The sequence below is a fragment of the Dermochelys coriacea genome, chromosome 2, assembly GCF_009764565.3.
Source record: "Dermochelys coriacea isolate rDerCor1 chromosome 2, rDerCor1.pri.v4, whole genome shotgun sequence".
Classification (NCBI taxonomy): Eukaryota; Metazoa; Chordata; order Testudines; family Dermochelyidae; genus Dermochelys; species Dermochelys coriacea.
The window spans coordinates 714116-740180 of record NC_050069.1 but is presented as its reverse complement, the minus strand read 5'-3'; the positions used below and the strand labels follow the sequence as shown (position 1 = coordinate 740180).

The 26065-nt window shown below is 48.6% G+C and overlaps 1 protein-coding gene across 32 annotated transcripts in view; it reads left to right on the top strand.

Moving 5' to 3' along the window:
• Positions 1-26065, top strand: part of SCRIB (scribble planar cell polarity protein) — a 247753-nt gene that overhangs the window by 18124 nt on the left and 203564 nt on the right. For all 32 annotated transcript variants that reach the window (XM_043507163.1, XM_043507170.1, XM_043507166.1 and 29 more), the window contains exons 2-10: positions 11099-11216; positions 11803-11881; positions 13158-13247; positions 13996-14052; positions 21710-21773; positions 23142-23216; positions 23308-23452; positions 23693-23811; positions 25230-25429. In XM_043507163.1, the coding sequence (XP_043363098.1) occupies positions 11099-11216; positions 11803-11881; positions 13158-13247; positions 13996-14052; positions 21710-21773; positions 23142-23216; positions 23308-23452; positions 23693-23811; positions 25230-25429 (947 nt within the window). The remainder of the gene's footprint in view (positions 1-11098; positions 11217-11802; positions 11882-13157; positions 13248-13995; positions 14053-21709; positions 21774-23141; positions 23217-23307; positions 23453-23692; positions 23812-25229; positions 25430-26065) is intronic.

Genomic DNA, 26065 nt, shown 5'->3' with positions numbered 1-26065 from the left:
CTGTTGTGTCTGCTTCCTTCTGATAGCTCTGAACAAATCAGACTATTTCTGTGTACGCTAATTTTGTTGTCTTAATCAGCCTTAACTGGGAGAGGGCTAAACCCTGAGCACTTGCTGTTTATTTGCACATCCTGTTGACTTCAATGGGAGGTGCCGCTGCTCCGCACTTCTGAGTAAAAGCCTTTACCCTGTTTGTCCTTCTCTCTTGTGGGTTTATAGTCTACATTTCTCAGCAGCCACGTACTGCAGTTCTGAAAAAGGGAACACAGTTTTTTTTGGACTGACCCACCTTTGAACAGTAGTTTAACATCTCAAACTGTGTCTCAGGAATAGAGCTGTATTAATAGTGCATCTGCCCAGGTTCATAGCTTTGCTGAGCTGCAGCGGAGTAATGACATGCTGCAGCCTGGCAAAGCTTCTGAACATTAACAGAAGTTCCAGAGTTGACCATATGCAGACTCAGGCAGAAATCATGGCATCAGTTAGGCTTGGGTGACAGTTAGATGTTTTTCTTTGCAATCATAAGACCTACAATCTTAATTTTTGTAAACAGAAGCGGAGATGCTGCAGAAGTTAATGGTGCTCACTAGAGAGCTTTGGACTTGCTTCAGGAAATAGAAAACCCAATTTCCTGCCATTGTAACTAGTGTTTATTTTTATATGGTTTATTGTCAAAATATTTTTAAATAAAGTTCAGCTCTGACTCTGAGAAATGGATGTGCTATCATTAAATACTGCTCTTTACTGAATGGGAAATTGTGTGCAGAACTGATACTTGTCCACTGCTGTGGAAATTTTTTGTGATACTTTAATTGGATAAGGACAAGTGCATAGCAAACTGCATTTTATGTACAAAGTATATGCAGTTATTTTGTAACATTGTATTTACAGTCAGATCTACTACTGAAGCAACACTGACAGGGCTTTAATCATTGAAAACTATTGCTGTAAGGCCTGGTCTACAGGTAAATTTTTACTGGCATATTGTTGGATTCTCCTGTCACTTGGATTGAGGAGTATTTAGCTAGTGTTGACTTAAGTTATGGGTTTATTGATTTTTTTTTTTTATGGCTTCTCACGTGGGAAGTGAGTCGGATCCTGGATTTGCAAATGCAAGTGCATGTATTGCAAGTGCAGTTGGAGGGGAGGATTTGAGGCATTGGCTTGTTCTCTTCTCTTGCAGAGACCTCAAAAGTGGACACAGCCTTATGTTGCAGACCTTTCCATCTGGGTCTGTCTAGTGCAATGAGTTCCCAGGTTTTAATGTTTGTCTTGCATGCTTTGAGGTTAGCCTTTGCGGTATCTTGATATCCGAGGATGGGTCGAACGTTAGAGCGAATTCCTGTGCTCAGCTGGCGGTAGAGTACTGCTTTTGGTATACAGGAAACCTCCATGCGGATTATGTGTCTGACCCAGAAGTTGAGCCCTGATGAGCATGTTCTCAATGCCAAGGATTTGGCACTTCTCAAGGACTTCAGTGTTAGGGATCCTGTCCTGCCACTTGATGTTGCAGATAGATCCTGGACAGTGAAGGTGGAAGCTCTCTAGCTGTTTGGTGAGGTATTGGTAGCATGTCCATTTCTTGCAGCCGTAGAGGAGCGAGGTGAGTATAACAGAGCGATAGATTTTTATCTTGGTTCTGAGGCAGACTCCATGCTCCTTCCAGAGTCTATGGGTGAGCCTGCCAAATGCCAAGCTGGCCTTTACCAGGTGCCGAGTGATCTCATCCAACATAGCATTGCTGGAAATTATATTGCCCAGGTAGCAGAATTGCCTTGACTGAGGGGTGTGTTGTCAGTTGTGATGATGAGATCATGGTGCTCATGATGCTGGTGGTCTGGTGCGGACTGGTACGTGATCTCTGTCTTTTTCAGGCTGATTGTGAAACCAAAGCATTTTGAGGAGAGCGGTCCACAATAAGTGGAATGTTGAGTGTCTGCACAGAGAGGGGACAGTTGTCAGCAAACGGGAGCTCTCTTAGCAGTTGTTCAGTTACCTTGGTGAAGGCCCTGAGTTGCTGAACACTGAATAGACCCCCCCAGCCCCTCACCCCATCCAATCTAAACCAGATGTGTACACCTCTGTCAAAGTCCTGGAATGCAAACAAGAGCATGGCTGAAAAGGCAACGGCAAAGAGGACAGGAGCCGTTACACATCCTTGTTTGGTGCCATTGGTGATGGGGAAGGCTTCTGAGTCACCACATTCCATCATTCTGGCCCTCATGAAGTGAATGGATTACAGCAGTTGTCTTTTCTGGGCAGTTGTCCAGATTTGTGAAGGTGTTTCACCATATGGAAAGCTTTGGTTAGGTCAACAACACCATGCATGGGTCCTTGTTCTCTTCATGAGCTTTCTCTTGTATTTGATGGGCTGCAAAAATCATGTCCCTAGTGCCACAGTCAGGATGAAAGCTACACTGTGACTTCGGATACACTGAATCTGCTAGCGGGGAGAAGAGTCTCTTGAGGACAGCCAGTGTAAGGATCTTCCCTGCTTTTGACAGCAGAGAGATTCCATAATGGTTTTCACAGCAAGGTATGCTTCCCTTCCTTTTATATAGATAGATTATGAAAGCTTTCTTATACTCCTGGGGCATGGTACCCTGTTCCCAGATGGTCTTAAATACTGGTGAGTTTCCTGACCAGCTGAACACCTCCACATTTGTACACTTCAGGTGGAATGCTGTCAGGGCCTGGAGACTTGCCTGGGCAAAGCTGATTGATGGTCTTGGTAATGTCATCTAAAGAGGAGTACACAGACAGCTTGTCCAGGACAGGACACTGTGGGAGTTAATCGATGGCTTTGTTGGACATAATGGATTGACAGTTCAGGAGACTATCAAAGTCCTTGGCCTAGCGCAAAAGAATATCACCTTTGTTTGTGAGCAGCTGGTTACCATCTGCTGTGAGGACAGAGGCTGAACCACTGGATTTTGGGCCATACACAGCACAGAGATCTTCAAAAAGGCCTTCATGTCATGCTTATCAGCCACTTTCTGCAGTTCTGAAGCCTTCTGCTCCCACCAGTGGTTCTTCATTAGCCTCAATCGGGTTTGTAATGTATGTGTGGCCTGACGGTATGTGGCCTTCTTCCTTGTTGATTTCTTGTCCATCATGCAGGACTTGTGGGTAGTGTGCCTGGTCTCCAGTAGCCAGTCTCTCTCAGGGTCATTCTCATCGAACCATCCCTGCTGTTACTACTTGACAAAGCCAAGAACCTTGGATGCTGTATTATATGTGATGTGTATAGAGAAAGTAAATAAGGAAGTGTTATTTACTCCTTCTCATAATACAAGAACAAGGGACTACCAAATGAAATTAATAGGTGGCAGGTTTAAAACAAACACAAGAAAGTATTTTTTCACGCAATGCACTGTCAAGCTCTGGAACTCCTTGCCAGAGGGTGTTGTGAAGGCCAGTACTATAACGGGGTTCAAAAGGGAGATAGGTAGATTAATGGAGGATGGGTCCATCAATGGCTATTAGCCAGGATGGGCAGGAATGGTGTCCCTAGCCTCTGTTTGCCAGAAGCCTGGATTGGGTGACAGGGCATGGATCGCTTGATGATAACCTGTCTGTTCGTTCCATTTAGGGCACCTACCATTGGCCACTGTCAGAGGACAGGATACTGGGCTTGAAGGACCTTTGGTCTGACCCAGTATGGCTGTTCTTATCTCTCAGCTTCTGTCAGGTTGCCTTAATGGCAGTCACATTGATCTTCTTTGGTGATTTGAGGCATCTTTTGGGGCACTCTAGTGAGAAGTGTAGTGACATCATGCTTTTCACAAGCTGATGGTCTGACCAGCATTTGGCATCTCTCAAACAAGGGGTTTGTGAGCTGACAACCAGCTTAGTTTGGCGCTATAGGCCATTTCACATGTGTGTGAATTTCAAAGAAATGTGAAGTGTATTAGTATGCATGGACCAATTTACTTGTTAGTTTAGTTCAAAGGGAACGTTAATGGCATTGCCTTCACTTGTCTATAAACTTGTTGATTGCTTATTGCATTACATTGTGTATGTCTCTGTAATTAAATAACCCTAGATCAGGGGTTTTCAAATTGTGGGTCGGGACCCCCTAAGGGCTTCAGCTTTGGCCCCCCTCCCTGCCCGGGGCAGCAGGACTCGGGTGGACTCCTTCTTCGGTCCCCTCCTCCTCGGGTTGTGTAGTAATTTTTGTTATCAGAAGAGGTCACGGAGCAATGAAGTTTGAGTACTGCTGCTCTAGATCAAAGTGTGTATATTCTGGTGTTAGAACTTCATTAATACTAATGAATGATACTTATTGTTTTCATTGATCTATCCCCATAAGAATGTAATGCAGGCAATTGCATTAGATATGTCACTGTAACTAAATTACTTGTGAATGCAAAAGAAGTAGAAGGCTAAAGTCAAAGCAAGGGTCACTGAGTTCACAGATCAAACTGCATTTCCTACTCACTGTCAACAGAGGAAAAGCCCAGGCTTTGCTGAAGACACCTGTCAGCTTGCCTTCTGTGAACAGGATCTATAAATACTGGCTTAAGGAAATGATTCTGCGTCTCTGGACTGATAGACTTTAATGGTAGAATACTGAGTAATTGGACAGAGATACCCAAAATTACTTTGGGGAACCCTGAGAGGCTTATGGAAAACTAGAAGATCACTATATCTGTGTTCAGAGTAGCAGCCGTGTTAGTCTGTATTCACAAAAAAGAAAAGGAGTACTTGTGGCACCATAGAGACTAACAAATTTGAGCATAAGCTTGCATCCGATGAAGTGAGCTGTAGCTCACGAAAGCTTATGCTCTAATAAATTTGTTAGTCTCTAAGGTGCCACAAGTCCTCCTTTTCTTTTTTATATCTGTGCTGTCACTTTTAATCTACAAACTTGGATTCTCCTGTTAATGTATTTTACCTGCTTTAACCTCTCAATAACTCATTTCTTTTTCTTAGCTAATAAACCTTTAGTCAGTTTACTAGAGAAATTGGCTCCAGCATTATCTTTGGTGAAATCTGGAGTACCAATTTGACCTGGGGAAAGCGACTGGCCCTTTGGTGTGTGAGTAAACTAATGTGATGCAATATTTGGTATTGCGACCAATATCAAAATCTAGTTTGGGTGGTAAGGTGGGGTGGAGATCCTGAGGGGATTATCTGTGACTCCATGGTAATACTGGTATAGTGATCCCGGAGTGCACATTTGTTACTGGCCTGGTGAAATCTAATTCTAGAAAATAAACCAGTTTGGGGAATCCTCGTTTTCTGACAGCCTGACCTGAGATTGGCACTCACTGTTGAAAGCCATACCACACAGCGTGACAGGGTGATGTGTACATCTTTCATGTCTTTAAACCATACAGTTACATAGTCCAGCAGGTGCCACTGTTTTGACCTGGGGTGCTTCCGTGTTGTCTTATATTTGTTGGTTTTTGGAAGACTGTTGGGAATAGTGAGATTGAACTTGGAACACTTGAAGAGAAGTAGTTGGCAATTTGAGTTTGACCATCCAAAGTCGTGATGGCCTAGCATCCTGCTCCACGTGTCAGTCAGCTCCTACGTGTGCATTTAAAATGTTCAAGTACAATGAGTTTGTCCTAGTTTGGCACCCCTCTGATGACCCTGCTGAAATCTTCATAAAACAGTTCCTTGACCTCATCTGTACGAGTCATTATTGACACCTAGCTCTGAGGGTGGCATTCAGGGAACATTTTATGCAGAGCACTATAAGTCAGTCATTGACTCCCTTGGGGAGCGAGTCAAGCTTACAGGTTTCAGAGTAGCAGCCGTGTTAGTCTGTATTCGCAAAAAGAAAAGGAGTACTTGTGGCACCTTAGAGACTAACAAATTTATTAGAGCATAAGCTTTCCTGAGCTACAGCTCACTTCATCTATAATTCACACACACAAGAGCTATATGTCCCTTTGGCATTTTCTGAGTCTTGCCAAGTTAGGATTTTTTTGCATGAAATTCTATAGCATCATAGGAATTTAGGGCTGGAAGGGACCTCAAGAGGTCATCAAGTCCAGCCTCCTGGATTGAGACAGGACCAAGTAAACCTCGACCGTCCATGACTGGTGTTTGTCCAACCTGTTCTTAAAAACCTCCAATGATAGGGATTCCACTACCTCCTTTGCGAGCCTATTCCAAAACTTAACTATAATAAGATAAATAGTTAACTTTACCTAATTTCTAACCTGAATCTCCCTTGCTAGAATCTGTGGAGGAGGATAATGGATATAGTCTCTGAAATTGTTACTCTGATCTGAGGCCTTGGCTAGTGTTGACAATTTAATGTCTATTTAACACCTGTTTCCTTACTATTAAACTCCTTTATGCTAGTTAAGCTGAATTAAATAGCACTCTTGCTGCTGATATTGCTCTCCCCATGCCCTGTGACTTATGGAAGTATAGTAGACAGTAAGAGTCTAAATTTATATAGGTTTCAGAGTAGCAGCCATGTTAGTCTGTATTCGCAAAAAGAAAAGGAGTACTTGTGGCACCTTAGAGATTAACAAATTTATTTGAGCATAAGCTTTCATGAGCTACAGCTCAGTGCATCCGATGAAGTGAGCTGTAGCTCACGAAAGCTTATGCTCAAATAAATTTGTTAATCTCTAAGGTGCCACAAGTACTCCTTTTCTTTTTGTAAATTTATATAGGCACCTTTCCTCTTAGAGCACTTTAAGATATCTTCTGTACAGCCTTAGCAAATGAGCAGCAATGCTTCATTGTCTCACTAATACACATACGTAAGCAACTGTACTTAAGGTCTGGTTTGAGAAACCTACACAGTAAACTGCATAGGTCTTGGCCTATTGACTGTGAAGAGCTGACTTGAACTAGTATTTCTAGGAAGGAGGAGTATTTCAAACCTGCTGCTGGGAGCCCTTAGCCCAACCCCTCCAGCAGGGTGGACAGCTCCATTCATGGCATAGGTACTGTCTTTCTGCTTTTCATATAACCTTTCTCCCCCTTATCTGGCCTCTGTAGAAGACAGAAGACCTTGTTCTCTACTATGCAGTGCTGAACTAGGCCTGTATCTTACTGTGACGGGGTGGGACTCACCACCTCGGTGCCTCCTGCTGGCCATGCTGGGAATTAGCTCTTGGTTGCCAGTGCGCCTTCCTCTAGTGTTGTCTCACCGCTGTCACTTCTGCTCCACCTCTAAGATCCACGACGTTCCCCGGACCACAGCGTCCTCTTCTGGGCACAGCTGGGCTGTGCCCCACTCTGCTTTCTCCCCGCTTCTGGGGGAACCGGCTGTCTCTAGTCCATTCACTTGCCGCTGTGTCCTACTGTAACCTTTGGTCTAGCCCCTCACCTCAGGAATAAACTACAGTCCGAATACTGGCCACCCCTCTGTGGCAAGTGGGGGGGGGGTAAGGGGGCTGGGCCCACCCACTAATCCAGGCTCTGACCCATGGACCCTATAGCCAGTGGACACATGCTGCTGCTCCTCCAACTCCCACTGCCTGTTTCCCTAGGCCGCTTCCCCCTAGCCCTAGCACCTTCCTGGCCCGTTGTATCAGGGGCCTCAGCCTGGCAGTTCTCAAGCTGGAGCTCCCTATTGCTCCCCTGACCCTATCCAGCACTGCTCTATCTAAGGTGGTACTCTAAGGGAGCCGGTCCTTCTCCCTTGCACTCTAGGGAGAGACTGACTCTGCTCTGTTGAGCAGCCCTTCTTTTATATGGCCTTCCCTGGCCCTGATTGGCTGTTCAAACAAATCTTCTCCTGATTGGCTCTCTACAAGCCCTCCTTCCATTGGTTGGGTTTTGTGCAGTCTCCCTGAGGGCTGCTTTAACCCTCCATCCACCTGTGTGGGGCAGCTGCCACACCATACACCCTCCCCTTAGAGGCCCCCCTCCAGTCTTATCTCCCCAGTTTCTCCCTCAGCTGGGCCCGCAGGATTTCTCTCTCCTGCCTCAGGCTATCTACTACGAGGAGCAACCTGCTTCATTCTTCCAGGGTCTGAATCCCTGCCATAGCCTCCCTGAAGGCTGCTTTAACCCTCCATTTAGCTGTGTGGGGCAGCCACCTCACCACACGTACTGAACAGATTTTGTTACCCCGGCAGCCTTCAGTGTGGCTCATTCATATCAATGACCCACTCTGAAGGTGGAGGTGGTCACCTAGTAAAGAAGGGTCAGACGGAGGTCTAACTCAGGCCCATGTGTAGCTGTCTAGGTAAGTCACTCAGCCTCTGGGTCTGTTTTCTGGTCTACTATAAAGGTCTCCTTGCACTTGCTGCGCCTGGCTACCCATCCGATGAAGTGAGCTGTAGCTCACGAAAGCTTATGCTCAAATAAATTTGTTAGTCTCTAAGGTGCCACAAGTACTCCTTTTCTTTTTTGGCTACCCACCTGTGGCTTATGGGCAGACAGAATAATTACATAGATTAGAAGTCATTTCTGTGTGTGTGGCTCTGTAGTCTAGTGACTGAGACATAACTCTGTTCCCACTTCCATCACAAACTTCCGGTGTGACCCTGAGTAAGACACTTACCTTCTCCAAGGGTATCTGACAATCATAGGCAGATAGCTGTAGAGTGGGAGTAGTTTTTATTTATATTGCAGTATAGTCCAGAGACCCCAATCAGGAATTAGGACCACTTTGCGCTACACACTGTACATGAGTCCCTGCCTCTTCATGGAGGCTGTTTTGAGAATCCACCAAGGGCCAAATTATGTCCTCCTTTCTCATGGTAAGTAGCCTGCTCTGCAAGTAGTCTCATTTATTTCAGTGGGAACTGGTGAGGGGCCTTTGGAAAGTGGTCCTTGATATCTCTGCAGTGATTCAGGAAACACAGCAATTGCTGCAGCCCTGTAGCCCATCTAGTTCAAAATTCTGTCTCTGACTTTGGCTAGTACCAGCTGCAAGAAACTCCCTACTGGACAATGATGGAATCTGCTACCTATAGGGAAAGCCTCTTGCCTCACCCTATCTAACTTATTAGCTGTGTTCCCAGTCTCCTTTTTTGAATGTTGCTAAGTAAGCTCTTAGTCTCAGAGGTACCTTGCTATAGTGAGCTGTCCAGGCTATGAGTATCTTTCATGATAGAGGCTTTCTTCTGTCAGTAGAGTTTTCTATAGGCGTGCATGTGCACCATCTTCCTTAGCTGATCATTTTGAGCATAGGGTATGTCTACACTGCCCACGTTATGATGCGGCCACAGCAGTGCTGCCACAACAGCACTGTGACATGGGCAGTGTAGACATGCTTTATCACCATGGGAAAGCTCTCCCAGTGATTTTAAAAAAACAAACAAACAAAAAACACCCTGAACGAGCGGTGGTAGCTTTATCATCAGGAGCTGGGGCTCCAGGCGATAAAGCACCATCTATTCTGGTGCTTTTCAGCACTAAAACTTGTCGCACAGGGTTTTTTTTTTTTCCCACACCCCTAAATGACAAAAGTTTTAGCGCTGAAAGTGGCAGTGTAGACACAGCCATAGAGACAAAAACCTGCATCTTGCCTACTGCCTCTGTTCAGCTTTCAATGGGTCATACTCCTGACCAGTCTCAAGGGGGTCCCTGAATGGCTGATTGCCTCAGCAAGGCTTGCTTCCCACCCCATTCCAGCATACTTCCTCCCTCCTATCCTCCATGGCACTGGTCACAGGAATTGTTTACGTTGGGGCAGTGCATGCGGTCTCTCACTTGGACTCCCAAATGGTTTGAGCCATGGCCTGAAGTGAGGGGGTTATAATGGAAACTTCATACAGCCTTAGCCCTGTTGCTTACAATAGTACACATTATGGCCCAGCACCTAGTGCTTTTGGTGCTGTAGCTTATTTCTTTGGTACCCATGCAGAGCAAAGCAGGGTCCTAAGAGAACAGAGAATAGTTCTCCAAAGCTCTGGAGAGCAAGGTACAGTTACCAGCTCAGTGCCCAGGCTGGCTTGCTCCCTTCCTCCTGAGTGGGCCTGTCTTGCAGTAGCTGGAACCCGTCCATGGCCTTCACAGGACTAAGACAGTGATCCCGCTCAGCTGGAACACGGTGTGAGCAGGTGCCCTTTGGTATGAGGGGCCCCTAGTCCCTGGGACCCAGACACCTCCCAGAGAATGGAGAATGTGTATAAAATAGGGCGTTGGTCCCATAGACAGGGTGCCACCCTGAGAGGGGAAGGTATATAAAATGTATCAAGAGGTTGATCAGGTGGCTGGGTCCTGACTAACAATGGGAGGTCTTGAGAAATTGGATAAATGTGTCTGGGATCATCTGTAAGCTGAGATGGCAAGCCAGGAATTGTTACTGTTCCTCTTTTATAATGAGCGGCTCAGACCCCTTCAACATATGCAGATTGCAGCTGACATGGACTCTACAAGTACCATAGTCCCTGAGAGCACACTGTCTGCATCATGTGAGAAGATGAAACCTGGGGCGGGAATCTCCCCGCATTCCTGAGGTGGAGACTGATGTAGAAAAACATGTAGCGTCTCAGCAATATCCTTATTCTCCTTAACTGCTTCCTCCTACCTGTGGTGCCCAACATCCCCTTGCATCTGCTTGTGGGCTTCCTGTGTCGGACAGGCTGATAGCCTCTCTTGCTAATCTCTCTCCTTGCATCCATGTCACCTGCCATTTTGTATGCTCCTTTCTGTTGACATGTGTGGGCTGGCTTTCCCATGTCTATGTGGCATGTGCTGGCGACTTCATTAATGGAGACATCTTATGCATTAGTATTCCTGTGATTTGCTGTGTGCTTGCAAAACAAGCAGAGGCGTTCTCTGCCCTGAGGAGCTTCCAGCCTGCATAGAGGGGATGGGGGATAAGGGGCTGTAGAATAATGGGGTTGGGGCCACGACACACTTAATGACTCCATTTACTCCTTCCCTACACCTCTTCTGGATCACCAATGAGTCTGTTAAGCAGCTGGTCCCTACGGCTTCTTGCTCCCTACACGGATTGTGCCAGATAATTCTAGCTCCACCCTCCTTGGCTGCTCAGTCTCGCATTGCTTGTCTCCTGCGTGGCAGCTGCAGCTTTGAGAAGTGGCGTGTCTGCAGGAAGGGGCCTGGCCAGAAGGAAGCTGTCCACTGCTGGCAGTTGTGTAGGGCTGGGGTAAGCAGGTAGGATGAGATCCCCTATGGAGCTGTTGCTGCTTTCTCCTTTCAGCCTTTCTTTCGGCTCCTGAACCTGCGCAAGCTAGGCCTGAGTGACAATGAGATTCAGAGGCTTCCCCCCGAGGTGGCCAACTTCATGCAGCTGGTGGAGCTAGACATCTCTCGCAATGGTAAGGCCAACCAGCCAGGGAACTTGAGGGGCCTTGTCAGGAGCCCAGTACCAGGCTCTTGCAGCACCCCAGTGCCCCACCCAGAGCACTGCTCCATGGGCCACCCATTGTCACCAGGACGTCAGTGCCTGTGCCTGAAGGAAGATGTGCCCTTCAGGAGCTTCCTAGAGGGAACTTTGCTGGGAGCTGCTCTTGTGCCATGGAGTCTCCATGTCTCCGTCCTCCCACTGTGTGACAGGCTCTCACTGGGGTCTCCCTTATCCTCACAAATTCAGATGGGAAATAAGGTGTACGTTTTTAATTGTGATAGTAATTACCCTCTAGAACAATTGACCAAGGGTTGTGGTGGATTCTCCATCACTGCTAATTTTTAAATAAAGACTGAATGTTTTTGTAAAGATCTGCTCTAGGAAGTATTTTGGGGAAGTTCTGTGGTCTGTGCTACACAGGAGGTCAGACTAGATGATCACAGTGGTCCCTTCTGGCCTTGAAATCTATGAATCCATGTGATGGGCTTTTGCCGTACACTCTTATCTCCATGTGACTGGCTCTTACTGGGGTCTTTTTTTTCCCCTCTTTGCTTCAGACATTCCAGAAATTCCTGAAAGCATCAAATTCTGCAAATCCCTGGAGATTGCTGACTTCAGTGGGAATCCCCTCTCCAGGTAGGGAGGGACAGAGGACGGGCAGGCAGTCTCCTCTCCTGGCTGAACTCGGTGCATGGGGTGAGGAAGGGGGAAGCACCCTATTCTCTCCAGCTTGCCTTGCCCAGCGGCTCATATTTGACAGACATTCCCTAGAACTAAAATAGAAAGAGGCAAAGCCTGTGACCACCCTGTAAGAATCAGTTCCCGGGGAGACAAAGGACATCATACTCTCAGGGCTGGCAACCTGCATACCCACGTTGGAAAAGATTTTGATATCCTAGGAGATGGCCGTCCTCTGGATTCACCACCCGCCTCGCACCATCAGAGGCAGCCGGTTTGATGAGAGTGCTGAGAGCCACACTGGAGGTGATCCAAAGCCTGTCACTGCCTTCCGAAGCTGTCTTGTCCCTGATAGTTTCCAAACCTTACACCCAACTTACCCCTTCCCCATCCCTCTTCAGAGATGAGAAGCTATTATTAAAAGAAGTGGCCTTGTTCCTTTGTCAGCCCCTAGGTGCTCTGCTCTTGGTGTCCCTCTGGTAACTCAGCCCTGCTGGTCCCCAGAACCTTTCTGCGGCTCTGCTCTGAGCTCCCTCCCTTTTGTCAGCATCTCTCTGCTCATACAGTGCCTGGAGCTGAGCACATGGTCTCAGGGAGTCTACCCAGAACCTTACGGAGAGGGACTCTTCCCCTTCCTGTCCCATCCTGATGCCTTTGTAGCCTTTACTCCTGTGTCCTTTTGGGACTCCTCTGTCCTCCACTACAGAATCCGAGGTGCCCACTTTCCACTCAATGATGTTATGCCCCAACGTCCATTACAGTCTTTGGAGACGGACACTCCCATTCCTCCTGCCCTACCCATTGTACCTTGTGGGCACCAAGGCCTCTGCAGACTGTGTGCCCCTTTAAATCGGAGTTAGCTCTCTGCTGCCTCCTTTTAGTGCTGGTATGTGAGCATAAGGTTTGCCAGACAGGAGCAGAACTGCCTCCAATGTGTGCGACTCCCCCATAATGCATCTAGGCAGTAGGTATTGTCATTTGTTTGGACTGGGTAGGGCCGCAGTGAGTTTCTCTCCCTATATAAAGGTTTGCAGGGATAGGGATTAGCTTTTCAGGGAGTAGGATGAGGCAGAGGGGACTCGGGGTTGTTTGTGCACAAAACTAATGGTGCTGGCTTTGTCACTTCCTGTCAGGGATGGTCTATATAATGCTTAGTCCTGCCATGAGTGCAGGGGACTGGACTAAATGACCTACTGAGGTCCCTTCCAGTCCTACGAGTCTGTTTCCTCCATAGGCTTCCTGAGGGCTTCACCCAGCTGCGGAATCTGGGCCACCTGGCCCTGAATGATGTGTCCTTGCAGAGCCTCCCCAGTGATATCGGGAAGTGAGTGCACTTATGCTTCTTGCTAGTTGTGTGGGGAGTGCAGGGGGGTGGGGTGGGCAGGAGGCGAGCACCCCCACCATCGTGGAGGTTGCCTACACCATGGGGGAAAGAGCTATTTATCTGTACTCCTTGAGGCTTTAGGAACATTAATGAGGTTATCCCCCAGACAGTCCAGCAGCTGAGTCAGGATCATTGTTCTTGTATCCTAGATGGCAACTGTGGCACAAGAGGGGAAAGGACTTGCCCACAGGGAGTCTTTGCTAGAGGCAGGGATTGAACCCAGGCCTCTTGAGTTCCACAAGACCATCTTCTGCTCTAGTGCACATACTCCACTTGCTTCCCGGCCAGTAGCTGCAGTCAGTTCAGCAAGACTCTCTGCATGATGAGCTCTGAGTGGTTAGGCAGAACCCTCAGGGCCTTCTCAGAGGGGGAATGTCCTTCCTTCCCCCAGGGCAGGGCATCACCTTGTGTGTGGGGTTTGATCTCCAGGGTGCAGGCTGCTCCATAGGCTGATGCCATCTCTCTTCTGTCCCCTGGTGTTTTGATAGTAAGTTTCCATCAGCCCTGATAATTTGAGGACATTTTTATTTCAACCCCAGCCCACCTCTGCTACTGGTGTACATCGTGCACCCATGTATACAAAGGACTGCCCTGTGGGAGGGTCTGAGCATCCGAGTTTGTTCCTGAAGGGCCCCACCTGCTTCCACTCCCAGTGATTCTGGCTTCCTCACTCCCTTTTCTCTTGCAGTTTGGCAAATCTGGTGACTCTGGAGCTGCGTGAGAACCTGCTCAAGTCCCTCCCCACGTGAGTGTCCTGTTGGTGACTGTGGCACCTTCGTGGCTCGTCGCCTAGGGGAGCCCCAGGGTCTAACAATCTGCAGTGCAGAGTTCAGCACCCTGGCTATGGGGCCTGCAGGGCTTTGAATGAACAAGCTCTCTCCTTTGGTGAATTATTGGGGGTGGTATGAGGAGAAGGGGTTTGTTCCAGCCATAAAGGTAGGGAGGGACATTTGGAATCTGTTTAGCTGAGCTCATGGTCACACTGGAGGAGGCAGTGGAATTGGAGGGCTGCTGCTCTGAGGTCCCTGGTGGAACTGCTGAGAACGTCCCTCATTTGTGGGTTAGAGTTAGCTGAAGGTGGTTTTGGAGGACAAGAGATGATGGTCTTTATGGGGATGCAGGTGAGGATTTGCAGTATATGTTAAAGTAGAGCAAGGGAACTGGGGAATGTGATGAATTTGTTCCCTTTTTCTGACACCTTTGCTTTTTTACATGCCTGTCCTGGCCCAGCAGCACTCACGGGCATGAATGTTGGGCTTTAGTAGAATAATGGTCTTCTCGGGCAGGTGGGGGGGTAAGAAGCCAGCCTTAAAGGAGAGAAGTTGAGTCACCAAGAGTTGCTGTAAGGATTTGGGGGAGGGGATGACGGCACACGTGCCGGCAGATGATGCTGAACGTAGACCTCCTGTGAGAAGCCCCACTGCTGACTCTTGTCCCTAATCCATGTTAGCTCAACATCAGCTCAGTATTTGCCTGCCAGTCAATCCAAATGCCCACCCCCATGTACCCCTCCATTCTTTTTCAAGTATATGTCTGTGAATCCCACTGTGGGATGAGTATGTGCCTCATCCCTGTGAGATGACTCTTTTGAGTAGAGGTGCATATGTGCCCTGTGCCTCCTGTTCTCCTCTGTGAAAGGATGAGGGGCAGCAGCCACAACTCTCCCTCGGTTCCTCTTTACTGCCTGGGGGAGCGTGTGTCTGAATCACTGTTCTCCTGATCTTCAAACTAGTCTTTTTCATGACTGTTTTGATGAAGGAAATCCTTGCTTTCTTTAATTGGGATGTTCTATTAAAGAAGGGACCTACCTATAATGTGGGGCAAGGTGCTTTGTGCCAACATGGCAGACTCTAATCCATCAGGGTTCAAAACCTGCCCATCCTATGTCAGACTCATCCCCCGTCTCATTGATGGACACAGCTTTTGCCTTTTCTGTCTGGGGCAGAGCTATATCCTGGGCAGATGTTCGTTGCTCTTGTACTTTTCCTTCAAGACCCGCAAAGCCAGGGATGCACTTCCTGTGCAACAGTGCCCGTCACGTCAGACCCAGAGGAAATGACAACCAGCAAAGTGGAACAGAGCGTTGGCCAGCACTTCTCAGGCAGGCACCACCCCCTGGAATCAGGCAGCAAAAGAGAGACAATGAAGTGGATACTGTCAACACTGGCACTTCCACCTTCAACACTGACACCCTTGGTGCCAACAGCTTCAATGATAGAGTTGGCACATGTGTCCCAGTCACAGAAGGGTGCTGCCAGGAGAGAATCCCCCACAGATCATAAGCAGCTTTTTACGGTATGTGGGGTCATCCCACAAGGAGCGTGAAACATCACTCCTCCAAGGACAGAGCTTCTAAATCCTCTGCTGAGGTGGGAACAGCAGAGGATTGCAATATCAGGGCCCACAACTGAACCAATGGTGGGTCTGAGATGGGTCCTGGCAAAGACCCTAATGTCCCCTCTTATTCAGTGTCTGGCACTGGACCTGATGCGTAGGTCACTTCACTGTGCAGCAGCATCATTCAAAGAGGGTTACTTCTCTTAACCCATTTCAGTTTACTCTTCTCCCCACTGTTAAGCAGGGGCACCTTTTCTTTGACTTTAGAGAGTAACCCCAAGGACGCTACCGACGGTCCTGTGCCAGGAGCTCCATTGCAAGTGAGGCAGGAGTGGCAGTGAGCCAGGCAACCCTAAAAAGACTAGTATGCCTATGGCAAATCAGCTTGGCCTTACTAGGGGACTGTCATCGCGTGTATCCTGGAGAAGACCCCTTCTTACACTTCCAGGAAGATGAGATCTTGCTGTCAGGGAGCAATGTTGGCCAGACATCCAACACCAGAGCCTGCTATGAGCTGGAGATAGTGGAAGGTTAACACCAGTGACTCCCATCTCTGCTTGGGGAATTGTCTTCATCGTGTGAGAGGCAGACACACCAGCTACTACCCTGGTGGCTGACAACTTCAAAGCCTTCTAGAATCTCCTGACCCACGTAGCAGAGACTCTGAACATCAAAACAGTCTTACATGAGAAGTCTCACAAGCTGTTTGATATTCTCTGCTTGACTACTTTGACTAGGATTGCCCTCCCCATCTGTAAGGGCATGATAGAGCATATCAGGATAAGGGACTTTGCAAACCTTGGCATCTCTGTCCTCCTCCTTTAAATTGGTGAAGGAAAAAATACCAGGTGCCCCCAAAGGGCTTTGAACACTTTTATATCCACCAAGATGTGGGATCCTTAGTAGTGTCTGCAGTCAAGGGGAAATCCAAGTCTTTGGAAGGTACTCTAAAGCACAAAGACCCAAAGAAATTAGACTTGTTTGGGAGCAAAACATACTCCTCACTTCAGCTACAGGTGGTGAACTACCAGGCCTTGTTCGCAAAAAATACAACTGCCTTGCTTTGGAGAGGGTTGCTCCCTTCCTATTGAAGATCTCCCTGTGCTCCTGTGGGGGAGTTTAAAAAATAATAATAATAATTAAAAAAAAAAAAAAAAGGCCAAAGGGTCACTCAAAGTCACTGGAGGCAGCCATGACAAGTTTGATACAGCCATGCTGTCAATGACCAGGGTTGTCACGCTGTTGTGGCTGTTAGTGTTCAAGATACCCAAAGAGATTCAAGTCACCTTCGAGGACATGCCCTTTGAGGAGAATGGAACTCTGTGGTTCCTGAAAGACTCAGGGCTACATTAAGGTCCTTGGGGACCCAGAGTACAAATCCCTATCAGAAACCCTGTAAGAATCAGCTCCAGGGGAGACAAAGAACATCAACCTGCATACCCACCTTGGAAAAGATTTTGATATCCTAGGAGATGGTCATCCTCTGGATTCGCCACCAGCCCCACACCATCAGAGGCAGCAGGTTTGATGAGAGTGCTGAGAGCCACACTGGAGGTGATCCAAAGCTTGTCGCTGCCTTCCAAAGCTGTCTTGCCCCTGATAATTTCCATACCTTATACCCTCCTTACCCCTTTCCCATCCCTCTTCAGGGATGAGAACCTATTATTAAAAGAAGTGGCCTTGTTGTTTTGTCTAGGAGCCTAAGTACCACAGAGGAAGAGGCTTCTGCTTTTTATATTTCCTTATCCCGAAGAAAAAGGGTGTCTTTTTGTCTTGTCCTCGGTCTGAGAAGACTGGACAGGTACACTCGCCATTTCAGATTCAGGATGATAGTGGTTGCCTCCATCGTTCCATCTCTGCAGACTCAGAGCTGGCTTTTCTGTCCGCTTGTAGGATGTGTATGTCCATATAGTCATCCACCTGGCCCACAGGAAGTACCCGAGGCTCACAGTGGGGCCAAATCATGACCACTACAAGGTTCTGCCTTTTGGACTCTCCACAGCACCACGAGTCTTCACAAAGTACCTAGCAGTGGTAGTGGAACACCTGAGAAGACAAGACATCCATGTCTACCCTTTTCTGGATGACTGGCTAATCAGAGGTAGGCCTGTTGCAGTCTCCTGCTGGGACCTAACTTACATTCTCTCCATGTTTGCGCAGCTGGGGCGTCCAGTGAACTATGAAAAATAGTATTTTACCCATTGCGGATGCCAGAGCTCATAGGAGCTGGGATCAACTGCAGATCAGAGAGGGTATAGCTGCCCGGTGAGATCAAACTCTGCTATGATTATATTGACTTGTCTTTGGCTGTTAGGCTAACTTGCACATACATGATGCTACTTGCCAGACTTCACTTAAGGCCCCTCCAGCTCTGGATCAGGTCTGTTTACTCCCTGGCCAGACCTGGATAGACAGAAGATCTCTGTGCCACCTCATGTCTTCAAAGAGTCAACATGGTGGATAATATGAGAAGAGGGGTACCATTCTCATCCCTGTTCCCAGCAAAGATTTTAATCATGGATGCCTCAGGGATAGGCCAGGGAACCCAGCTGGACCACCTGCAAATGCAGGTGATCTGGTCCCTGGAAGACAAGGGACTCGCAAATGGCCTGGAACACAGAGCTGTCAGGCTGGTCTACATGGCATTCCTACCTGTCTTCTAAAACTCCACAATACAGATCCTGACAGACAGCATCTCTGCGAGGCATTCCATAAACAAGCAAGGAGGCACAGATTCATTGCCCCCCTGCCTGGAGGCCATCAAACTCTGGGCATGGTGCCACTAACATAAAAAAGAAAAAAACCCAGTGGCTCTTTACCTCCTGGGAGTCAGCAATGTCCTGGTGGACTTCTTGAGCAGACAATCTGTGACCAGTCATGAGTGTAGAGCTCCATTAGAGAGTCAATACTGTGTCGTTGGGGGATTCCTGTGAGAGACCTGTTGTCCACGAAGGACAACACAAAATATTAGAACTTTTTTCCCCCATAGAGGGCATGAGCCCAGGATCAATACCAGGCACCTTCCTTCAGCAGTGGAACCCAGGGCTTCTTTTTTATGCCTTTCCTCTGGTTCCCCTGATCCTTGGGGTGACTTCCAGAATCAAAAGGGGAAAGGCCACGATTGTTCTCATAGCTCCATGCTGGCCTAGGCATTTTTGCTGCAGGTGTCCAATTAGCTGCCAGTCTAGCTTCCAGGCTACTCATACCTGATCTCGCAACACCATGGTGAGATAATCCATCCTGACCTGTATCTGATGGCCTGGATGTTATATGGTTAAGTAGTACAGAGAGGGTCTTCTTTAGACAAGTCCAGGAGATCCTAATACAGAGGAGGAAGACATCCACCAGAAGGACATCCTCATCAAAATGAGAGATTCTTGGTTTATGTGCTCAACAGGGATATGGGTTTTGATACTGTTGATGCTCGACAGCTTGCTGCATCTGGAACTCTCCATTAAGGTCTACCTTTCAGCAATCGTGGTTTGTCATCTGTACAGTTGTGCCCCATTTTTTCTTTTCTGATGGTATCAAAGTTCCTCAAGGCCCTGTTATGTACTTAATTTTGGGACAAGAACCTGTTCCTACCTGGGACCTGGCCCTTGCCCTTCCGAGATCCTCGAGGAGAGACCCCATGACTGTCTGTGTTCCAGCTGGGAACGAACCTCCCAGCCCAGGTAGACAGACTTGTGCTAGTGGGGCTTGAGCTAGCGCGCTAAAATTAACTGGGTGGATGTTGCTGTTGTGGTAGACACTCTAGTCACCCATGCTCACCATAGAGGTTAGAGTGAGTCTGAGGTCGGGTGGCTAGCCAGAATCTTTACCAGAGCTACTACAGCCACAGGCTCATGCTAGCATTCTAAAAATAGCTCTGTCTACCCAAGCTGGGAGGCTCACTGCCATGCAGACACCCTTTGAGCCCCTTTCAGAATTCTCCTTAGTTCATCTCATTCTGAAGATGATCTTCCTAATCACTATCACTTCAGCCCAGAGACCATGTGCGCTTCAAGCACTTGTGGCTGACCCTCCCTACTTGACGTATCATAGGGACAAAGTGCTGCTGAAACCTCACCCTGGGTGGTCTCTCAATTCCATCTCACTCACTTAACCTGCCTGCTTTCTTCCTGAGACACTACTCTTAATCAGCAGCCAAGTTGCATGTGCTGGGCATTTTCAGAGCCTTACTTTACTACAGAGCCTGAATGGTTTGGTTCTCTGTCTCTCCATTTATTCTGGTTGTAGCCAACCATTCCAAGGGCCAGGCCATCTCATCGCAAAGGATAGCTAAGTGCATAACACGATGAACCTGCTATCAACTGGCAGGTACACCTCTTACACTTCATGTTAACGCTAACTCCACCAGAGTTCTGCCTGCTTCAGAAATGTGCCAGGTTCTGAGATCCGCAAGGCAGTAATGTGTAATCCACTGATTTTTTGTCAAGCATTATACATTGGAGTTAGCTGCCAGAGCAAAGGCCAAATTCCGGAGAGCAGAACTGGGGTCCCTGTTTGTTTGCAGCTGATGCTTCTCATTCCACTGTTTGAAAGGGGTGCTTCTTTCCAGTCACCTACAGTAGGATTTCACTGACACGCTTGAATAGAGAATGGTTACCCTGCAGTAAGTGTGGTTATCTTAGATGTTATAACTGGTGTGGAACCCCTGACTGACCCTCCATCCCTGCTTTCGGAATCCTCTGCTAACACAGTCTTCAAATTGGGAGGAGTCTTAAGGCGGGTCATGGCTGCTTTATGCCCTCCCTTGGGAACATGAGGACACTCGGGGCCCATATGTGGGTAGCCCTGATGGACACTGCTATTCAAAAGATTCCGATCTCATACGCATGAGGTGCACGTGCATCCACAGTGGGATCCACGCTGATTGTTGCATCTTGAAGAACCATAGTCAGTTACTGTAGGAGAACCATTCTTCCCCTGTTTTGGTGTTTTTGCAGCCTGCCCTTTCCACCAGTCATCTCTTGGCTTTCCCATGAACATGCAACCAGACTCTTAAGTTGGCTTATGGGTCAGAGCAGCTGCCTGCACAGGAGTTTCCTTCCTGAGATGGTGTAAACTGAGCTAGCGAAACCCATCTGAAGAGAATAAAAGGGAAAAAGAGCTGCTGGGGGGCAGGGGCCGGGGAAGGAGTCTGTGCAGGTGTAAAGGAAGGAAGATCTCTGACCTGAGGGGGTGGGATAGTGACCCATGTTTTGAGAATCAGAGGGTTGGATGGGGATGTAGGGCCAGGAGTCAGTGCAGATTAACTCTTAGCCATCTCACTTGAAGTAGTTGCTGTGTTGCCTCATGCTGTGGGGCTGCTGGAGCGGAGACATACACGCCAGTGGTTCCAGGCATGTCTAGGACGAGCTCCCCAGGGATGCAGGCACTGCTCAGCTTCTGCTTTCATCCAGCCCTAGAAACTGGCCCCCAAGGTGCTGCCAGGACCTGACTCCCAGGCAGGCTTCTTACAAGACCATATCCAGTGAACACCTTGTCTGCTATCATCCCTTTGCCTCTTTTTCTGCAGCACAGTGCCCAGAGTGCTCCCACATCCCCTGCAGGGACAATGGGGCTCCCAGCCTCGAGGGTAGGAAATTAGAGGGCTTGCTCCCTCCTCTCTCTTGTAACTCAGCTCCTGCGGCCCCCAACATGTGTGTCATTTTCCCTTAGCTTTTTCCAGTTCTCTCCATCATCCTGTTCTCAGGGCTCCACCATGGCAGAACAGACCAGCAGCAGGTCCAGACTCTGGACACTCACCTGCTCATATGTCCCTGCTCAAAGCAGGTATGCTTGAGTTGGTGGAGGAAACACCAGCAACTTGTCTTCCCTGGGGCTCCCAGTGTCACTGAGCCCAGAGCAGACAGGACCTTGTTGGCTTCAGCCACTCTGATAGGAAGTGGAGCAGAGCCCCAACTCGCCTGAGCCCCTTGGCTTGGAGGCACCATGGAAAGAGCTATCTAGACTGACTCTTTGGTCTCCTGGTGCAGGGGGGATTCACAGTGATGTTGACTGGGGAGCTGGGGTCCCTGGTGCTAATCTCTCTCTCCCCTTCCTCCCTCGATGGTCTGCAGTTCGCTCTCATTCCTCGTCAAGTTGGAGCAGTTGGATCTTGGTGGCAATGACCTGGAAGTGCTGGTAGGTGAAGGGGATGGAAGGGAGGAGGTGGGATGGGAGGAGGTGGGTGGTGGTTGGGACAGTGCCCCGGTCCCCTTTGGGGATGAATGGATGGGATCTGAAATCACAAGGAGCAGCAGGTGACTCCAGTGTGTCTGTTGCAGCCCAGTAACTGTTCCCAGCATTCTGTTCTCGCGCTGTGTGTTTGTTTTCCGTTGCACATCTTGCTCCCCCTTACATCCCATCCCCGTTTCTCTGGTGCAGTCTCTAGCTGCCGGAGGATTTATGCCTCTCCAGTTCTGTCGCTTGCCTTTGCTGCCTCTGACCTTTGCATCCCCATCCCAACCACCCCTTATCTGCTTCAGCCCTGCTGTGCTGGCTTGCTGCCCTTCCCCTTTCTGGTTTGTCTTTGCCATTAGAGAGAGACCCCAGCGACTGCCCATGTTATTCCCCAGGAGGTATAGCTACCCAGTCTTAGTATGGAGGCCTTGAGGGTTGCAGACACTGAAACCTCCATCTAGGCCCTTCTACCTTGTGAATGCTGGAAATTGACAGAGTGCCTGGGTGAAACCTGGACTCAGCTGCTCTTGCGTATTTGTTTCAGCCTTTGACTGAGCAGGAATCCAGGTGTGTTCTGTAGTTTCCACAGCTGCAGAGACAGGTGCCACAGAGTGCTGCTCCAGAACTGGCTTTCCAAGAATTTAACCTCTTGTCGGTGAAGAAAACCTCCTAAAGTGGGAGCCACATGAGGTGGTGCAGCCCTTTCTGCCAGAACTTGCAGATGACCTGCAAGAATAGTTTTGAGGCATGAACTGCTTCTCAGTGGAGCATTAACTCCCAAACCTAACTATTATTCCCAACATGTTAGTGCTGTTAATTTGTTCCATTGCTGATCATTTTAGCAGCAACATCCAGCTAATGTGTGTGTCCCTGTGGTTGGCTGGTGGTGGATAATGTTGGTGTAGCAGGGTGGTTGGTTAATATCAAGTCATCTCTGCCCGTTCCCACAAGGAGGAAGGAGAGGGCAGATTTATTTCTTCTGAGGTGAAAACCTCTGAAGCCCTCACTCACCTCTCACCCCTCTGTGGGACCAAACAATCTCAATTATCCTCTTCTCGCCTGCTCCTGGGGGACTTTTGCAGCCAGCATGGCCAATCTAGAAACCAGCAGCATGTGTCAGCTGAGATCTTCCCCAATACCTGGTCTTCCGTGTCACGTACCCTGGCTTGCTTACTTCTCCAGCAGTCTGTGGTGAATGGCCTTGAGAAGGCGGCAGAGCTGCAGTGTCTGTTATTGCTGGATTGTGGTGATTTGGGAACAGGCTTTATCCCAGAGCAGGTGCTCTCCTGTAGCAAGGGGCTAACACTTTGCTTTCTTGTTCTGTTGCAGCCAGACACTCTGGGAGCATTACCGAACCTGCGGGAGCTCTGGCTAGACCGAAACCAGCTCTCAGCCCTGCCCCCGGTGAGTACCCATTCCATGGGTGTTGCCTTACTGCTGTGCTCCCTACTCCATCACTTCCTTGAGCCAGGTGGTGTCTCCTTTCCCCTCCCAGGAGCTGGGGAATCTTCGGCGCTTGGTCTGTCTGGATGTGTCTGAGAACAAGCTGGAGCAGCTGCCCAATGAGGTCAGTGGGCTGATGGCACTGACAGACCTACTGCTGTCGCAGAACCTGTTGGAATGCATACCTGATGGGATTGGTAAGTGCCCTGGAGCGAGGGCTATCGTGTTTGCGTGGGTACGGTATTACCCCATTGGAAAGGGAGGGAGCTCTGGATGGGAGAGTATGGGACAAGAACAGGGACCATGTCACCCTGTGGATGGTAGCAGTGAGCTAAGCCCTGCTGGGAGGGTAAGGGATGGATGATTTGGCTGAGTGATATGGGCCCTGCCCACACTACTTTCTGGTGCAGCTCATGTTTGTCTCTCCCCATGCTCAGGTCAGCTGAAGCAGCTCTCCATCCTAAAAGTGGATCAGAATCGGCTGGCTGCGGTGACTGAGTCGATTGGGGACTGTGAGAATCTCTCAGAGCTCATCCTGACAGAGAATGTGCTGACAGTATGTGTTCTGGCAGTCATGCCAGCCCTTATTGTGTTGCTTAGCTCAACCCCTTACTGGTAGCCCTGCTCCATGCCAGTCTGTCATCTCCTTGGGCTCTGCCCACAGGCTGCTGCTCTGGGAGTTGCAGCCAGCACCACACAGGACTCAGAGCCCTTGACCTCTACCAAGGGCCATAGTCTTCAGTGAGCTGCACCTGCTGTGCTCCCCTCTGGTGATGCGAAACCACAGTCTATCCTCGTAAGATCCCTGGATGAAGCTGATGTCATCTCATGAGTTGGCTGAAGAATCCCTCGGGCACTCCAAAGTGGATCAGCCCAAGTCCTTCTAACTCAGTGTCTTGTCTCAGCCAGGGCCAGCACCAGATGACTGTGTGCTGGTAGTGCCTGGAGGCCCCAATCGGGGACCAGGGCCTCATTGTGCTGGGTGCTGCATAGGCATATGGTAGAAAATGGTCCCCGACGCAAAGAGCTCAAAATCTTAGCACAGATGGGTAAAGAACACATGAGGGGAAGGACAAGGTGCTTCCCAAAGGCAGTGAACTCCCATCCTAAGAAGTTAGGGAATAACTTGCCCAAGGTGGAGCTGTTACCTATTCCCTATTAGTCAGACACTGTCTTATGCCCTCAAGTAGGAAGAGTTTATGTGCGTTCTGTTTTTTCCCCCCATCCAGTGTAACAGTAGACCAGAGTAGACGGGAGCTCCCCCCACAGCCAGTGCTCCTGCCACTCTCCCTACAGTGCCCCGTGATGGGAGAGGCAGGGATTGTGGCTGTGATGCAGAGGGAGGTGGTGATTTTCACCAGCAGTTATCAGTTGCTGAGGGATGTAGGTGTTGCTGTTCTTCCCCTTGCCATGAGATGACAGAGAGCTAAACTTCTTGGCTATCTTCCTGGCTTGGCTAGCCAGGATGGGCAGGCATGCAAAACCATGCTTTGAAGTGTCCCTAGCCTGTGTTTGCCAGAAGCTGAGACTGGAGAACAGGGAAAGGATCACTTGATGATTACCTGTTCTGTTCTTGCCCTCTGAAGCTCCTGGCATTGGCCATTGTGTGAAGACAGGCTACTGGGCTAGATGAGCCATTGGTCTGACCCAGTGTAGCCGTTCTTATGTTCTTTCCCCTTTATTTTGCTTTCGGGTTGTGAGGCCCACTGTAGCAAAAACTCTGGCAACATGAAAAGAAAAGGAGTACTTGTGGCACCTTAGAGACTAACAAATTTATTTGAGCATAAGCTTTCATGAGCTACAGAAGCTCTGAGCTACTGTAGCTCACGAAAGCTTATGCTCAAATAAATTTGTTAGTCTCTAAGGTGCCACAAGTACTCCTTTTTTTTTTTTTTTGCGAATACAGACTAACACGGCTGCTACTCTGAAATCCGGCATCATGGTTTCTGTGCTGTCGCTCTATCTCCCATCCAGGTCTTGCCAAAATCCCTGGGGAAGCTGACAAAGCTGACAAATTTGAATGTGGACCGGAACCGGTTGACAGCACTTCCCTCTGAGATTGGGGGCTGTGCCAGTCTAAATGTTCTGTCCCTGCGTGACAATCGCCTGGTGCTTCTGCCTCCAGAACTTGCCAACACCACAGAGTTGCATGTGCTGGATGTGGCAGGGAACAGGTAAGTGGTACACAGGGCCTTTATAGGGGTAGCCCAGGCTTCAGGCATGCCCATCATAGAAGCCACATGGGAAGGAGAAGAACAGAGTGCAGTTTCAGACAGTTGACAAGAAGGTGTGAGTAACAGTAGGGGGAAATTAGTATTGGGGAAATTAGGTTTAGGTTTTGTAATGACAACTACTCCCAGTCTTTATTCAGGCCTAATCTGATGGTGAGCAGGTCCTCAAGGAATCAATTCTGAAGCACTTAGACGAGAGGAAAGTGATCAGGAACAGACAGCAGGGATTCACCAAGGGCAAGTCATACCTGACTAATTTAATTGCCTTCTATGACGAGATAACTGGCTCTGTGGATGAGGGGAAAGCAGCGGATGTGGTGTTCCTTGACTTTAGCAAAGCTTTTGACACGGTTTCCCACAATATTCTTGCCAGTAAGTTAAAGAAGTATGGGCTGGATGAATGGACGATAAGGTGGATAGAAAGCTGGCTAGATTGTCAACTGTCTGAAATGGGCCACTCTCATTATCACTTCAAAAGTTATTTTTCCTCCCTTGGTATCCTGCTGTTAATTAAGATGTCTCGTTAGACTGACCTCACACTTGGTAAGGCAACTCACATCTTTTCATGTATTTATAACT